General features: G+C 37.6%; 1 protein-coding gene across 4 annotated transcripts in view; it reads left to right on the forward strand.

Moving 5' to 3' along the window:
• Nucleotides 1-18,698, forward strand: part of LOC126650134 (ras GTPase-activating protein 1-like) — a 140,600-nt gene that overhangs the window by 17,349 nt on the left and 104,553 nt on the right. For 3 of the 4 annotated variants that reach the window (XM_050334601.1, XM_050334600.1, XM_050334602.1), the window contains exons 3-9: nt 1,313-1,459; nt 3,269-3,404; nt 4,255-4,325; nt 7,952-8,069; nt 9,071-9,102; nt 13,559-13,611; nt 14,471-14,621. In XM_050334601.1, coding sequence (XP_050190558.1) covers nt 1,313-1,459; nt 3,269-3,404; nt 4,255-4,325; nt 7,952-8,069; nt 9,071-9,102; nt 13,559-13,611; nt 14,471-14,621 — 708 coding nt within the window. The remainder of the gene's footprint in view (nt 1-1,312; nt 1,460-3,268; nt 3,405-4,254; nt 4,326-7,951; nt 8,070-9,070; nt 9,103-13,558; nt 13,612-14,470; nt 14,622-18,698) is intronic. The other variant, XM_050334603.1, reaches the window with a different exon arrangement.

Below are 18,698 nucleotides of genomic sequence, written 5' to 3' on the forward strand. Positions count from 1 at the left end.
CTATGTAGCAGTAGTAAAAAATGAAATTATGTTAATATTTGTTTTTTTAAGTTTGTTTTAAAGACTCCTATTTTTAATAACTTCTGTTTATTGTAGCCAATATCAGATGTTGAATGTTCATTTGTGTCCACCATAAAATTGTTTCTGGCATCTCAGAAAATGGGAAACCATTAAATGCTGCTTTCTAAGAAAGGGATCCTTATAATATTTTCAAATCTTAAAAAATCTTTTCTTCTTGGATCCGTTAAATATGTGAAGAAATAACTACTTGAAGGAAACTAATTTGTTTGCTGATAGTGGTCTTCATAGAACAGACATACTTTTGGTTTCACTTGACTGCAGAGTGTGTATGTATGTTTTTGTTATTAGAAGGGCAGATACTACACTCAAACATTTTTCCAACCTCAAGAATAGCAGTCTTAAAGTTATTTCAGCCAAATATAGGGATGTGCCCACTGGGTCCCACAGACTGGAAGTGTCACTTCCACCAAAGCTTGTTCTCTGCCAAAAATAGGTGAAATTTTCATTGGTCAACAATCTCACTGATATTTGTTTCTTAAAAGTGATATTTTTAGGATTACACTTTCCTTAAATATTTCTATTTGACCAAAATATCAATATTTTAGGTCAAAGTTCTCCAAATCCCCCTCCCCCAAGTTGAATATGGGCATATGTTTATGCAGCATATGATTGACAGATAGTGTATGAGTCCATCAAAACTAAATTCTTTTTGGCAGCAGTAGTATTTTTTTGATGAGTTGTTGAGTGATATAAAATATTGGGGAGGAATAGCTTTATATTTTCATCCTGTCCTTCAGAATTTTCTGTAATTACAGAACTATTTGTATTTACTAGTCCTTTGTGTTCTGAAGAAAGGTTTCATTTGAAATTGGTCTGTTTTTCCCAAGTAGCTTGTAATAGGATGTCCCAGTTTAAATGAGAAAAGGGTCTTTTGCTGAGGATGGGTTAGGAGAAAAGACCCAAACTTCTTTTTCTAAGCAATTATAAATCCAAAATTGAGAGGCTCCAATTGAAGGAAAAACAAATTATGGAAAAGGGAAAATAACAGCCCTTTATTAAAAGGTATGTGTGTATTAACAGGAACACAAAAAAAAATAACAAGTAAAACAACCAAGCAATACTCCTATACCCACCAATAATCCCCTTCAAGAACAAACCGATAAACCGACAAAAGGAAAATTAAATAGTTCAATTTCTTGCACCCTTTGGTGCAGTTTCAACCACAGTCAGCAGGGGGAGCCGTCGGGTCACTGGAGATACAAAATTTGTAATGTCCTGTGCCATTCACCAGGTGGCGCTGTTGGGTCACTGGAGGTGTAGAACTTGTCGTGTCCTATTGTAGTCACCAGGTGGCGCTGTTGGATCACTGGAGGAGCAGAACTTGTAATGTCCAGTGCCTGTCACCAGGCGGCACTGAGAGATCCTTGGTTACCGCCAGGTGGGTTGGAGGAAAGGGAAAAAAAACCAACACTCCCCAGGGTATATCGGAGAAAGAACAAAAAATCTCGATTCCCCTTCCCTTCCCACACTGGAAAAAAGTGGGGGGGGGGGGGAAAGGGGGAAGAAAAAAACAGCAATAAAACAGAAAGTTCTCCCAATGGAAGAAAACTCACGAACTTCAGCTGGTTAGTGTTGCCTAAATGGCTGTGGGGAAAAAAGACTCCAAGCCAAATTAGGTAGGAGATAAGATAAGGATACAAAAGTTTTAATGAGCCCCCAGGCTTTCTGGAATAGCCTCAGCACGCGGTCTCGAAATACAGATGTCCACAGTTTTTATAATGATTTTTGCCCAGTCCCCGTCCTGTCACCACCCAGGTTCTGCCCCCACCACGCCTCTTGGAAATTGGGTCTGGGGGTGTTTTGGGACCCCCTCTTCTTCATCTTCCTCAGAGCACGTAATGTCCTTGGAGGCCTTCCAGAATTCTAGGCCTGAAGGTTGTTGTGTCTATGGCTATATCTTGTTCCGTAGGGTTAGGGTGTCCTTCTACAATTCTACCTTGAAAAAGTGACTAAACAGGCTATGGAATTTAGAGAATTGATATGGGAATGGGTAACAGGGGTTTGAGCTGGTGTGTTAAGGGTAAAGGGATAATATGCTGCTACTCTAAAATCTACATTTACTACATAACTACTTCTAAGGTCTACAAAAATAAAAAAATCAAAACATCAAAACTCCAAGGTATCATTAGGATTAGTTTTAACAAGGGCCTGCAGCCAGCAACAGCTGAGAAGAGAGCAGCAGCAAATTCCCCTCCGGCAGGAAGAAAGAAGAAACCAGGCAGCTCTGCAGCTTGCAGCAGGTCCTCTGCCCACCGGCACACCCCCCTCTCTTCCCCACCTCCTTCCAACCACACACTAGCTCCCCCCAACTCCTCCCCCTTCGTTGTCAAGGAGACTAATCTCTCGGCCATTACTGGACCAGGCCAATTCTTTTGTTCACCTGATGGCCCATATACAGAGCACACACACACGCCAGGGGGAAGGGAAAGAAAAATTCCTTGCTAAAATCGGAACTATGACATAGGATAAGGGGAAAAGGCCTCAAGTTGTGTCGGGGAGGTTTAGATTGGATATAAGGAAAAATTTCTTCACCGAAAGGGTAGTCGAGCACTGGAACAGGCTGCCCAGGGAAGTGGTGGAGTCACAATCCCTGTAGGTATTTAAAAGACATGTAGATGTGGTGCTTAGGGACATGGTTTAATGGTGTATTTGGAAGTACTGGGTTAATGGTTGGACTACTAAAGTCCCATTATATTAAAAAACCCCATTATATTAAAGGTTTTTCCAAACTGATTCTATGATCCTAAAAATGATTGTTTTGACTCTGCAACACAGAGTTCTAGTGGAAAGTATGATGTTTTCTCATTTACTACATATTTTATTGGAAACTGTTTTTAGCATTCTGCAAGTTTCATAAAACTGATAATTTCACAATTTTTACCAAAAAATGATAGTCTTGAAGTAGATCAAATGTCTTGTTTATTTTTTCCCCTATGTGTAACTAAAGGAATAGTTCAGTGCCTCTGTCAGTATTTTCTCCCATCTCCAAGTTACCTTTCCAGGTAGCTTTTAACATTTTTAAAGAGTGAGTTTGTAATATTGCATTTTGAATGTAGACAACCTGCTTTAAAAACTCAAATTCATCGTAATTTCCTAAAAAAAAAAAAAAAAAAATCACAAACCCAAACCACCCCCAACGGTTTGTACCAAAAGATGTTCTGTCAAGATTCCTTTTCTTTATTAACAGGATTATTGCCATGTGTGGAGATTATTACATTGGTGGACGTCGCTTTGCTTCACTCTCGGACCTAATTGGTTATTACAGTCATGTGTCTTGTTTGCTGAAGGGGGAAAAACTATTCTTTCCAGTAGCACCTCCAGAGGCAAGTAGTAAAACTTTAAAACATCATTTACTTAAATATTGATATAATTAATCTTGCATTCAATATTCATAGTTTTCTATGAAAAAAAGCATTGTAGATGGCTTCCCCTAGTTCTAGACCTATCTCAGCATATGGTAAAGTATAAAGAATATATAAACGTGGTTTTACTGATAGAAAGTAATGATAAAAATTGTTTTTTAATGAAAATCTGTAATGAGAAAACTAGATATCAGGTATTGCAGTGATCTCCAAATGTAGTAATAACATTGTACATAAACTGAGATAAACAAGAAAATGTGTGGTTCTTGGCTATTAAAAAGCACCATTGTAATGTAGTTAGCCTCTAGGGTTTTACCTAGACTTAATAAAGTGTTTCAAAATAATATTATTATTTTGTAGGAAAGATTTTGAAATACACATCCTTGAAATAACCAAAGTTCCTGAAAGCTGTGCTTTCACGTGACTATCCTTAAGACAGTATCAGTAATGACCCCCCCCCAAATAAAGATGTTTCTGAATGTTAAACTTTCATAAATTTCCACTAAGAGGAAGAAAGTTCTAAAGTACTCTTTCATGGGATTTACATTGCTGGTAATTTGATTTTTGTTGATAACATGACTGATAATTTTAGAATGCTAGAACCAAAATTAGGGCTTTTGCAAGTAACTTTAGGAATTGAGCATTTCCAGCTCTTACTATTTTTGACCCTCTGAAAACTTAAAACTAGCAAAGGGATACAAATTACTATTACCAGTCTTTTGCCTCAGAATAGCATAATGTTGGGGAGAGGAAGTCTACACTAGAATGAAAGGGAAAATTAATATCTTTGAACTCTTCTCTAAAATTGTAGCCTGTGGAGGATAGAAGGAGAGTTCGAGCGATTCTACCTTACACCAAAGTGCCAGAAACTGATGAAATAAGGTATGTTTTAATAATAGGTAGAATCACATGTGAAATTCTTGGACTATTTATAAATCCTAATGATTTAGGTATATGTTCACTATGTAAATACTTTCCAATTGCATCTTAGACTTAATGCTCTGGGAGGTTAAAGGTATGATGACTGCCTTTTGTTTTTTTTCACATGATATATGTTATGTGGAAAGGATGCAAAACCAACAGTCCTATATCTAATAGAAGAACATATACTAGTTGCTTGGAATTAATACTGCTTTCCTGAGATGCATGATAAAATAGTCTGTTCATGGCAAAACTGGGACAAAGTACACTGGTTTAGGTCAAATTAACATATTATACTCTTGTAATGTATTCTTGAAGATGTTATGGATTTTAGGGAATCTTGACTTAATTTTATTCTCATAATTAACATTTAGAAAGCTTGAAGCATTTCAGAGTTAATTTCAACCAGTCTTTCACACAATAACTTGTTGTGAACTTCTTTGTAATAGAACTGATATAGAATGGCCTTGCTGTTTATTGTACATTAGGATTTAGGTTCATTAGTAGCTGAATTAATTCTAAGTATTTTCATTAGGCTATTTTTAACACTGTTTTATTTGTGCTCAAGTTAATGTATTTTTTCTTACTCTGTCACAGATGAATTATTAAGAGAAGTCATCATTGTGGGGTTAACTAAAAGGATTTTATTAATGATTAAACAATTATTAAATGGTAATTAATTAATACTGTTCACTCAGAGTGGGTGCATCTGTCTCACCCTCTCAAATAAGAGATGTTCAGTAGAAAATTACTATCTAATTTTGGATTGAACTAATAGTTGATGAGCTTCAGTACCATGTAGCTATTGCCTGTATCCCTTATGCATCATTTGACTTGATTGAGAAGTCCCTCTGTGCTCCAGTGAAAGGTTTTCATATGACCTGATGTCATGATTTAACCCCAGCCAACAACTAAGCACCAACAGACACTGGGGCAGTAATTTTCCTGGATGGATGCCTTTTGGCTGATGTTTTTTCTTGCAGTTCCTGTACTTGAGCTTCTAGTCTCCAGGTAGGTTCACCATCCCACTTCCTTATGTCCTCCCCATGGTCACGCAGATAGAACCACAGGGTGGCATGTGGAGTGTGTCACTGGTAACCCTCTCCCCTGAACACAAAAATGTTGACTCTTAATAGCCAAGATGCTGGTTAGTATGGGTGAGAAAGACTTATCCTTCTTTAATTGCTGGGACAGTTTCTCCACAGCCAAGATGCAGGGAGGAAGCAAGATTCTCTTTGAATTCTCAAGTCGGCTGGCCAATCCAACCACAGTTGCTGCTTTTGTGTCTCTCCAGCTCATTACCACTGGGGGGGTGGTGCACGATGTTGGTGCACTTTGTACAAACTTTCACCATGTGGACCATGTGCACGGGATTTCACCCACCTCTTTGGATACCTGGTTGTCATCTAGGTTGCTACAGATCACCACCATGGCTAATTCCCTCAGATACTGGATATCTCCCTCAGTGGTGATCCATTTGCTTTGGGAATTTGCAGGTTCTTCTTTGAAGGGATATCTATCCTTTACACTTGACAGAAGCTGCTTCCTAACACTGAGGATTCCTGCCCCTTTTACAACAAGGGATCCCAGCTGCTGTGTTTCCTTACCCTCTGATTCCAATATCCCAGAATCAGAGTAACCAGATGATTATTTGTTCACCTGGTTGATGGTTTTGCCTATCTCACTGCTTGCTTAGGGATAGGGATTTTGTGGTTTCTGTCTCATTTGTAATTTCATTCTTTCCCCTTCTGTTCTTGTGACTACTCTACTGCTCCCACTTAGGAGAAGCTTCATCCCTTACTGAATGAATTGACTTCTGCTTCCATTGTTTCTTTTTAATTATAGAGGTGACTGATATAGTTGAAGGCTGGGTCTCTGATTTAGCCACAGTGTCTCTTGGTATGTTTTCAGATCCAGAAGACCCTCCCTTCTTGAGGGTGCTGAACAGTACTAAACAGTGTTTGGTAGGTGCAGTCCAGGCTGCAGTACAATGTGATAAGTTGTGCCTCTTTGGAATAGCCAGGGCATCTTTTTTCAAATGTTCTATCACTTCATCAGGATCTGGGAGTGAAGTCCCAGACCAATGGAAGTGACAGCCTTTCTAAATACCTGCTCATATTTTCCTACATGCCTGGCCACCCATAACCATACTGCCACGGGGTCTGGGTGATATTCCTAAATTGCTTGTTAACCTTGGAAAAAGCCAAAACAGTATTCCTAAGAAATACCTATAGGAGTATTTTCATTACCCAAGGATGTTGGTTATAACGAGGGAGAAAACATCATGGAAGAAGGTGGTGAAGGTGCCAATCTGTATTTCCTCCATAAAAAACCTCTCTGAGGAAGTGTAATTGTTAATTTTCTCCATGAGACAGTTCCCAAAGTACGGTCATGGAATCAGTACAGAGCCCAAATAGCAGATGAATCTCACAGGCAAAACACCACTAAGTGCTACAGAGCACAGAAAACTACAAAAACCAAAACCAGTCTTTAACATGTACAGTAGAAAAGAGAGCATGGCACAGATCAGATAAATTAATGTTGACAACAGATATATCAATACTGTGACCAGCAACTGTAAGAGATATAAGTTCCTTCTAATACCTTCTGGTAAAATCTTAAACCCCATGCCAAAAAGGACTGTTATGTTTTAACCCCAGATGGCAGCAAAGCACCACACAGCATCTTGCTGCCTCCCTCCTGGTGGAATGCGGGAAGAATTAGAGGGATAAAAATGAGACATTTGTGGGTTGAGATAAAGACAGTTTTAATTGGTAAAAAGAAATAAAAAAAAAAACTGTTAGGGGCAAAAATCACACCAACCAACCGACAAAGAGAGAGGAAAATAAAACCCAAGAAAAACAAGTGATACAAATGAAAACAATTGCACACCATTAACAGACTGATGCCCAGCCAGTCCTCAAGCACACTGTCTGCCCCCCCCATAGGAGCTACTATGAAGAAATTTAACTCTATTCCAGTGAAAACCAGTATGCCTGAGTTTGGGATTACACTTAAAGAATAACTTATACTAACCTTTCAGTAATGAAACTCTTGAATGTTTAATGCTTTGTATTTATACTCTTTTTGCAACTATCTGCATATTTTTTCAAGGAACTATTCTGTATCTTCCTTTTAACACTTGTCTTCATATCCAAATACTTAAATAGTAGATATTCCATAGACTTTATTATAAAAAATTAGGTTTTGATAGAAATATTTTTTCTTAGACTATTAAGGAAATCTTTGATTGTTTTTACTTGTGATTAGTATTTGATCCCTCTTGATAAAAGAGTGTTACTGTCTTCTAATGTTGTGGTAATTTTTGTTTTATGCATCCTTAGCATACTTTAAAGTATCTGATTCTAAATGTAAATTAAAGAAAGATAAATATTCAAGTGATATTCATAGCTACTTAAACTGCATGAAAAATGCACAAGGTGTGCTTGGGACATCAATAAATGTATCTTTCATGATCAGATTTTCTTAAATGTTTTGCTGAAACTATGCTCAAGAATTCACTGTGTTCATTAAACTTTGTATTATGATTGCACTTCTAACATATGTCTTATTGTAACTCTCTTCAGTTTCCTTAAAGGAGATATGTTTATTGTCCATAATGAATTGGAAGATGGCTGGATGTGGGTTACAAACCTACGGACAGATGAACAAGGTCTTATTGTAGAAGACCTAGTAGAAGAAGTGGTAAGTAATTTTATATTCAAATCTGTTGAAGAACTGAGATTTGATTTTTTTATTAGTTGTGTGTGAAAGTTAACATTGAAATTAAACCAAACTAGTGGCATTTAGCTGCCTGACTATGTACTTTTCTAAACATTACTGCAGTATTTGAATCTTCCAGTTTTTAAATAGTTTAACAAACCATTGTCTAATTCAATATCCAAACAAAGTACGTGTATGTTATACAAACAAGTTCATGTGCAAATGAATGATACTGTGAACTTATTAAGCAGTTCCCTAAACTCACCAGTCCTGATAAATAACTTTCTAGTCATTCAGTTGCATTCTTTTTTTTTTTGTTATTAAATATTCATAAATGTATAGACTGAAATTTTGCACTATGTCTTTGGGTTTTTTTTGTTTATGGGCCAAGTGTGGATATCAAAATATTGATGAGTTAATTATATCTATAGAGGCTTATGCTAAGTCAGGAAGCTAATCAGGTGACATAAAGATAATTGATTTACTCCAGGACAAGAGATGATTTAATGGACAAAAACACCCACCCCACCCTCCCACATACTTCTTTTAAAGAAAGTTCACCATTGCTTTGGAGTCCTGATGATGTTTCCTTTTCAGCATATTGCTATGAGTAGAGTTTGCTTCACCTGTTTCTCACATCTCGATCAGGATGTGAATGGCTAAATTGAAATGGTAGAGTATCTAACTATAAATTTCTACATTAGTGGTTGAAATTCAGGAAAGTTGAGATTTAAATTACCACATGTAAAGAAGGACTTGAACAGAAACAATCTTTCGAAATAATGTGTTGTGGCTGAATTTCCACTTAGTGAATGAAGTTAAAAACCTCTTTAATTGAACTGTGCAATAAGCCATCTAGTTCAAAAATGTCTTGGATTTCTTAGTGCTGTTTATTTCTACAGAAGGTCTTAACTTATGAAGTTTACTTTTCTAAACTCAAGCATACTGTTGTCATGCACTTAATATGTTAATTCTCCTATTAGGGAAGAGAAGAAGATCCACATGAAGGCAAAATGTAAGGATTTTTGTTTTTTTATTCAAAGCAAATCTTAAAACAACTGTTTGTAAACTTTAACTATGAGATTGGGGAGGTGAACCAAAACTGTGTGTATTTGTTTTTAATCTTAAGATTTCTACACTAACTGCTGAAGTTGCATAGGTCACTGGCATGAAGTCTTGTATTAGTTATGCCTAATGTTAATGGGTTTTGCAGTGATAAAATTTTGAATGAGTCTCTGTGATCATTTTACCTAGGATATATACAGTGGAGGATGTGTTGTTTTCTGATTTGTGCAGGGGTTTTATATGCATACAATTTACCTTAGAGGTAACCTTTTTTCATGTCTGCTCAACTCTTAAGTGCAGGAGAAGGATCAAAAAGTATCATTCAGAGGTGTCTCAGTTTAAAATGAGACACAGGTGTTTTGCTGAGGATGAGTTATGAGGAAGACCCAAACTCCTCCCTCTAAGCAATTGTAAATCTGAAATTAAGAGGCTCTGATTGAGGGGAAAAAATTGTGGAAAAAGAAAAAATAACAGCCCTTTATTTAAAGATATATGTGTATTGGTAGAAACAATGAAAGAAAACAAGTAAAACTACCAAACAATACTCCTATAGCCACAAATGATCCCCTTCAAAACATACCAATCAACAAGCAAAGGAAAAAGTAAACAGTCCAATTTGCACCCTTTGGTGCAATTCTAACCACAGTCAACAGGGGGTGCTGTTGGGTCACTGGAGATGCAGAACTTGTAGTGTCCTGTGCCAGTCACGAGGAGGCGCTGTTGGATCACTGGAAATGCAGAGCCTGCAGTTCATTATGCTGGTCAGGAGGGGGCGCTGTGGAATCACTGGTCGTTGCCACCTGGGGGTAACACCCTCCGGGGTGTGTTGGAGAAACCGAAAATGGGTTTCCCTCCCCCCACACACACTGGGAAAGGGGAGAGAGAGGAGGGAGAGAAACAACAAAAAAAAGTCCTCCCCAATGGGAAAAAACTCACTCTTTCTGCTGGCCAAATCATGCAGTATAGTCTTCCTTCTCCCTTTGATATGCACAAGAACCACTGCTAAGAAAGAAACAAATGGGAACAGGGAAGGGAAAAGAAAAAAAAAAGGAACTCCCAAAACAGTTCCTCTCTGATGAAAAATCCAAGTAGAATCCAGAGCTGGCAACCAGGCTGAGAACAAAACCCTACAGAGCTTTTACTCTGACCTTGTTCCAGCTTTAGTAGCCAGCCAGAACTCCTCCCCCCCCCATTTTCCAGGAGACAAGAGAAAAAAAAAAGTAAGAAAGAAGGTCCTCACACCCATTTCCCAGGAGATGAGATTCTGAGCCATTAACTAGAAGGCAACTTTTTTTGTGCTCCTTAACTGCCCACTTTACAGTCCTGCACCCAGTGGGCAGGGGGAAGGGGAAAATTCTTGCTTAGTTTCTAAGAACCAGCAAAACCATGACAAGAGGAATGATAATGTAATTGTAAAAAATTTATATTAGCCTCATGTACTAGCACTTGAAGTGAAAACCAGGAAACATTAGAATAATCTGCAGTGAATTCCAACTTGTTAAATAATTAAAAAATCCCCAAACAAATACAATTTACAGTGAACAATGAATTGATACAGGAAACTTGATTGTTAAATTATTTTCAATAGTAAAGATGAGCAGCAAATGAAAGTTATAGAAAATTTCTAGTAGCTGTATAACTTAATCTATCCTTCATTTGCTTGCATTAATTGCAGCTTCTGTTTCCTGTATTTATTGCCTAGTTTGCAGTCTCCAAAGGACTAGTGTTTGAAGAAAGCATTTCTTGTGGTGGTGGAGTTTTCTTGGTGATTTGTTTTTGTTTTTAATAGGGGAAAGAAAATTATTGGTGTGTGGCTTCAGTTTACTGGTTTCCAATATTGTGCTAATCAGTTTGGTATAGCAGCATAACAGTAGTAGGGATGCCTTCAAATACAGGAACTTTTTTTAAACAAAGTAGTTTGTAGCAAAATCTTAAATCTTTGACACTCAATCCAGTTACTTATGCTTCTCAGAATATTCCAGGGAGGCAGGGATTTCTGCAAATATTCCAATAGCCGGAGATTCTCCTGTAAAGGTAATATAGAAAGCAAGTTAGAACTAGAGTTCTTTTTTGATGTGTAAGAGACTTTCTTTTACACAGAATCATTAAGTTTGGAAAAGACCTCTTAAGATCATTAAGTCCAACCATCAACCCAGCACCACCACCATGTTCACCACTAAACCATGTCCACAAGTGACACGGTGACTCCACCACTTCCCTGGGCAACCTGTTTCAATGCCTGACCACCCTTTGCATGAATAATTTTTTCCTAATATCTAATCTAAACCTCTCCTGGTGCAATTTTCTTTCAAGGCCTTAGTTTTGTCCCATTTTGGGCTATTTCACAGAATCATTTAGGTTGGAAAAGACCTCTGAGATCAAGTCCAACCTTTGACTGATCACCATCTTGTCAACTAGACCACAACACTAAGTGCCACATCCAGTCTTTGTTGAACACCCTGGGGATGGTGACTCTACCACCTCCCTGGGCAGCCCGTTCCAATGATTAACAACCCATTCAGTGAAGAAATTCCTCCTGATCCAACCTGAACCTCCCCTGATGCAGCTTGAGGCTATGTCCTCTCATCCTGTCACTAGTTGCCTGGGAGAAGATGCCAACTCCCCCCGGTTACAACCTCCTTTCAGGTAGTTGTAGAGCAATAAGGTCTCCCCTCAGTCTCTTCTTCTCTAGGCTAAACAACCCCTGTTCCCTCAGCCACTTCTCGTATGAATTACCCTCTAGACCCTTCACCAGCTTTGTTGCCCTTCTCTGGACATGCTCCAGCACCTCAGTGTCCTTCTTGCAGTGAGGAGCCCAGAACTGGACACAGTACTCTAGGTGTAGGACACACTCACCAGTGCTGAATATAGAGGGACACTTCCCTGGTCCTGCTGACCACACTATGCTGTGTGATGGCACTCAAGATGATCTGTTCCATAATGTTGCCAGGCACTGAGATCAGGCTGACAGACCTGTAGTTCCCTGGATCCTCTTGTAGATGGGTGTCACATTGTCCAACCTCCAGTCATCTGGGACCTCCCTGGTTATCCAGGACTGCTGATAAATGATGGAGAGCAGCTTAGTAAGCCCTTCCACCATCTCCCTCAATACCCTCAGATGAATCCCATCCAGCCCCATAGATTTATGAGTGTCTAAGTGGCTCAGCAGGTCACTAACTGCTTCCTCCTGGATTGCAGGGGGTCTATTCTGCTCCCTGTCTCTGTCTACCAGCTCAGGGGGCTGGTTGCCCTGAGGATAACTGGTCTTTCTGTTAAAGACTGAGGCAAAGAAGGCATTAAGTACCTCAGCCTTTTTCTCATCCTTGGTGACAATATTCCCCTCCATATCCAATAAAGGAAGGAGATTTTCCTTGGCCCTCCTTTTGTTGTTGATGTATTTATAAAAACATTTTTTATTGTCTTTCAGAGAAGTGGCCAGATTGAGTTCTAGTTGAGCTTTTGCTTTTCTAATTTTGCCTCTACATGATCTAACGACATCCTTGTACTCTTTCTGAATTGCCTGCCCCTTCTTCCAAAGGTCATTAACTCTCCTTTTTTCCCTGAGTTTCAGAGAAAGCTCCCTGTCCAGCCAGGCTGATCTTCCCTGCTGGCTCGTCTTTTGGCACACAGAGACGACCTGTTCCTGCATCTTTTTAAGATTTCCATCTTAAAGTGTGTCCAGCCTTTCTGGACCCCTTTGTTATTAAGGACACACTTAAAACACACGTGCATGTGCATATACATTCTGCAATGAAAGGCTCTATTTCTAGTTTTCCTTTAAAAGACAGGATGAGCTCTTAATATGTAACACGTGGTATGTCACATGCAAACTGAATAGCCATGCAACATCGTTTCCTATAATCATAGCTATCAGGTTGAGACTGGACAGATTGCTGTATTTTTTTAGGATGATGCTCTGACGCACAATTATGGAAGATGCTAGGTGTGAAATTAAAGTGATTCATATTCAATGGTTAATAAAGCTGGGGTTTATTTCCTCAGCTTCTAGCAAAATTCAATTTTAGTTATTCTGTATAGTATTTAACTTTCATTAATGTCCTTGGGCTTTGCATTTCATGATTCAAATAAATTGCTATCTGAGACTGGCTTCAAATATACCTTTAATCTCTAAACACACTTGGATTTGAACATCCACTTTGCGTTGGACACCTGTACTCAAGTTTAAATAGATGTAGATATTTATTTTTCATTCTGTTGGTAAGAAAACAGAATCACTGAATAACCTAACGGTTGTTTATATAATCTATATTTACTAGATTTTTTAAAACAAATATTAATTCATATGCACCAGAAATTACTTTATAGATGTCAGAACCTTAGATGTCACAACAACTGAAAAAGAGAGCTGATAGTCTTGCTTTCTAATTTTTCTTTTGATCTTTAAGATGGTTCCATGGGAAGATCTCCAAACAAGAAGCTTACAATTTGCTGATGACAGGTACTTTTATTTCAGATAGAAATACAATGGTAGGGGAATGAGACAAAGTAATCCTTTGAGACTGCAGGAAAACCTGGTTTTTTTTCTGTATAATTTTATGAGTATCAGATCTGTGGTTGCTACTACATTGGAAGAAAACCTCATGGCTAAATATTGAGTATTTTTTTATATTCTCAAGTACATTTAGCTTAAGAATTCTAATTGAAATAGCTTTTTTTTTATTATTTTTCTAATATACATAAATTTATTTTGGGCTTCATTAAAATGCTGAGGAGAAAATGCTGTTCACAGAATCACAGAATATGCTGAGTTGGAAGGGACCCACAAGGACCACTGAGTCCAACTCTTAGCCTTGCACAGGACCATCCCCAAGAGTCACACCATGTGCCTGAGAGCATTGTCCAAACGCTTCTTGAACTCTGGCAGGCTTGGTGCTGTTATGTACTTATGGGAAAATGTATTAAACTGCAGTCTCCTCATAGAGGAAATAATTTTAAAAATGAAAACATCAAGATTTCTGACTCATACTGTCAAATACCTTAAATATGAGAACAAAAATCTTTATTTTTTTTTTAAACATTGTCAAAACTCTCACATGCACACCATATGCTCTTGTAAAGAGGTGACAAAAGTTGGGGATAGGTTGTCAGCTACAGCCAAATGATTTGACATTAACTTTGACAGTTTAGTACTACTTCATCCCATTTGGGTGAAGAATGGGGGTCACTGTTGGAAATTACATCAGACTTTCTCCTTTAAGTGTGCAATTCTTGCTAATTTGTACAGAAAGAGCTTTTATAAGAGTTCATAAATTACGCTAAGTAACAGTTAATAACACTGTATTATGATATCTTTTCAGTTGGTCAGATGTGCAGTTTTCTTGTGAGGCCTTCAGATAATACACCTGGTGATTACTCACTTTATTTTCGGACCAGTGAAAATATTCAACGTTTTAAAATATGTCCAACATCAAGCAATCAGTTTATGATGGGAGGCAGATATTATAATAGGTAAGTTTTAATAACTGGGTGTATTTTATACTTCTGTAAAGAACTTTTATAACATATTGCTAACTTACTCATATGATCATAAGGTTTCAGTATTTCTTAAGGATATACTATGAGTTTTAACTAACTTGTTTAGTAGTTAGTTTTAACTAAATACATTCTAAAAACCTTCAAAAGCTTAGGTGTAATTTGTTTCTTTTGAAGTATTTTTCTCCTTCTGTAAATTATTTTCTTCACTCTATAAATTGGATTATGACATGTAATTAGGAGAATGCTGTGTTGTCTTGGAAACTACTATTTATTTAGGGAGTTTTGTGTATATGAAAGGGGAAAATTAAAATGTTAGTTTTATTGGAGATATTCAGTAGGGATTTTAAAGTATAAATAATAGAAATGGGTATTGACAACAAAGGGAAAAATAACCTTAATTGTTGAAAAAAGTAATTAAATTAATCACCTTAAAATATCTGAATGATATTTTGGTCAGAAGTGCAGATCACTGAATTTAGAGTGATGAAAGTTGGGATGGCTTTTTTTTGCCATGGGTATAAAAATATGGTAATACGTAAAAAAAAGAAATTACACAAAATAAGTTTACCCTTTCATGGGAAAAGTTATTAATAAAGCTCCATCCTTGAGTCTGTGACAACTCTGAATAAGGTTATCAAAATTTCTCAGTAGTGAAAACTCAACTTTCTCTTTTAATTGAGGCCATTGCCTGTTACGTGATCACAAATTTTCTGGTCTTGTTCACCCAGAACCAGGGCATTCTTCATCCCAATAGAGAATTTTTCTCAATTCCAGTTTGGCTTCTGAGTGGGTAGAGATCCAGCAGCTGGTGTGTCTGAGAAAATGTTGAGGTCTCCTAACTAAGAAGTTCAGTGGACTTCTTCATATGATTTCAAATGGACGATGGTTTGAGACTAAGCAATTGGAACTTTATTAACGTATGTATGTCCCACACACAGGCTGCTTGAGTACCTTCTACATTAATCAGTCTGGCCTCCAGACATCCTCATTGAAAATCAAGCTAGCTGCAGTGTCAGCCTTTGAAGGTAAATCCTCTTTTGCCCATTCTCTAGTTACATGGCGTATTAGGAGGATGATAGACTTCAGACACCCTAGGTGATAAACTAATTAAATTAGCAGAAGTCTTATTAGTCTCAAATGACTTTGCAACATTAGATAATATAGCTCCAGAAGCTTACTGCAATAAGTTATTACTTTAGGAAATTAATTTTCCACTACTGGATTCACTAGAGAAGATTCTTTCCTTGACATTGGATGGAAAACAAGATGAAAAGATTAAGCATCTCTAAGTTATGATAATATGCTTTTAGAGGGTTTTTTGAATATTTTGGTACCTAGGTTGCAAAGATCTTCCTCAGTGAAAGAGAACTTACTTGGCTTTGAAAGACTTCTAGTTTTAGTTGAATGTTTTGGGGAATTGCTAATATACTTTTAGGCTCAAATTCTGTCCAAGTTCATATTTACTGAAAGTCAATAAACTTGGAAGTTCAAACAGTATGTAATGCAGTATAATGATGCAAAATCAAGGTGGTAACTGCCCCAAATTACTTACCATAAGATCTACTGCAGAGGGCAATAAATAACAAGAAGAAAAAAAAGGAATAGATTTCTATGGGCTTTTTTAATTCTTGTATTGGTTTATTTGTTATGGACCCTGAAAGAAGGAAGTCTTTAAATATATGAAGACTAAGGTGGATTGTTGTATAGAACAGTCAGAAGTGGCTGAAAAGCATCAAACAGCATTAAATCCAGAACAGAAATATAGGAAGTAGGAGTTTATGCAAGATAATGAAATTATTTATGAGCATTTCTTGGGATAGAGAGAATATCTGCGTTTATTCTTTATAATTTATCTAAAAATGTAGAGTTTGTCTTCAAGGTGAAAAACTAGAGGTTAAAGAAGTGCTGCTTGTTTAAATGCATGCATTAAATAGTTTTCATTGGTCTTTTTTATTAGCTATTTCTTTAAATGCTCTGAAGGTATCTACTTTAAATCTGATACTAGTACTAGACTAAAACTTTAAAAAAAATCATCCTTGGTAGTAGTGTTGTTTCTCTTGAATATTCTTATTTTGCAGCTTTAATGATTTTAAGTGGGATTAAAAAAATGGATAAAACCAATCTCTTCTTCGCAGAGTATTGATTACAATTATAGCCACATAAATTATAGAACAAAGCTTTCCATACAAAAGTAAGAACCTGAAGAATATTTAGGAAACCAACTCAAAAGTTGACTATTGTTTTATTTCTCAGGTAATTTAAATATCCAGACATGGGACTGGAAGGCCTGCAACAAATATAAGCAATGCTATGTCTCTGACTATATTCCAAAAGCAAGATTAAACTATTTTGGGTGATCATGGCAAAAAATTCCTGGGTACATCTTGGGAATCTAGTGTTCTTTTATGCATAGGAAGACTACTTTTTCCACTAACCTTTTCCCTTTGCATGTTCACCCACTATTCTGTATATAAATTGCTCAAAACTTCTATTGATGAGTATAGCTAACAGACTGTATTTATACTCTCATATGGAGATTTGCTTTCATTATTATATCATCACTACAAACCAGACCATATGTAGTCTTTTAGTTGTTTATTTGAAGGTCCTAATATATAGGAAATGTTAAGTACATATTGAGTGAATTATTTTGATTAGATGATGAAATAGTATTTTTTCATGGACTTCAGTAAAGCATGTAACTTTTGTGAGTTCCCTGTTCAGCCAAGCTGATCTGCCACGCTTGCTTGACTTGCAGCACAATGGGATTGCCTGCTCCTGTACTTTTAAAAAGTGCTTCTTAAAAACTGACCAGCACTCATTGACCCCTAAGCCCTCAAAAGCAGATTCCCAGGGGACACTGCTAACTAGCTACCTGAATAGCCTAAAGTTTGCTCTCTTGAAATCCAGGGTAGCAACTCTGCTGACAGTTTTTCTCATTACACTGAACATTTTAAACTCAACCATTTCATGATCACTGTGACCATGACAGCCACTGACCATCCCATCTCCCACGAGTCCTTCTCTATTCACAAACAAGAAGTCTAGGAGGGCATCTTTCCTAGTCATCTCACTGACAAGAAGTTATCTTCCACAAACTTCAGGAATTTCCTAGATTTAATTGTTACAACAATATGGTATTCCCAGTTGATGTTAGGGAAGTAGAAAACTCCCATAAGGACAAGGGCTACTGGTCCAGAGATTTCTTCTAATTACCTGTAGAGTAACTCATCAGTGCTATCATCCCGATTGGGTGATTGGTAGTAGACACCTACTATGACAGCTGCTTTGTTTTCCATACCCCAAATCCTCACCCAGAGGCTCTCAACCACATCATCCCTAACTGTAAGGGCTGTACAGTCACATCTTTCCTTTACATACAGTGCAACTCCTCCACCTCGCCTGCCCTGTGTATCCCTTCTGAACTGCCCTTCATCCCAGCATTCCAACTGTGGGACTTGTTCTACCAAGTCTTGCCAATGGCATCATAGCTCTGGGAACTGACCAACACTTCCAGTTCATCCTGTTTGTTTCTTGTACTGCATATGTACAAGCATTTCAGATATGCTCCTAAGCCCTTAGTGCTCCCCAGAGCAACATAAATGTTGCCATTTAGCACTACCACCCTCAGGCAATGCCATGACAACCCTTGGCTTACCTTCAGCTCTCCTGTTGGGATCCCCTTCCCACACTGATTCTGGTTTAAAGCCCTCTCAATCAGTCCTGCCAACTTATAAGCAAGGAAGCATTTCCCCTGTCAGGACAGGTAGATCCTGTCAGGTCCCAGCATACCTTGTGTCTCAAAGACTTTTCCATGGTTATAAAAAACAACATTCTGGTAGAGGCACCAGTCCTGGAGCCAGGTATTGATGTCTTGAGTTCATCTGTTTCTTCTAAAGCTTCTCCCCCTTACTGGGAGGGTTGAGGAAAATGCTTGCTTTTGGAATATAGGCAGTATTACTTATATAGGTTGTGGAACTTCCAGTCCCATGTCTGGATATGCAAACTACCTGGGAAAGAAAACAATATTTGAATGTACGATACCACTTA

The sequence above is a fragment of the Myiozetetes cayanensis genome, unplaced genomic scaffold (assembly GCF_022539395.1).
Source record: "Myiozetetes cayanensis isolate MyiCay16 unplaced genomic scaffold, myiCay2020 scf56, whole genome shotgun sequence".
In the NCBI taxonomy this organism is placed as follows: Eukaryota; Metazoa; Chordata; class Aves; order Passeriformes; family Tyrannidae; genus Myiozetetes; species Myiozetetes cayanensis.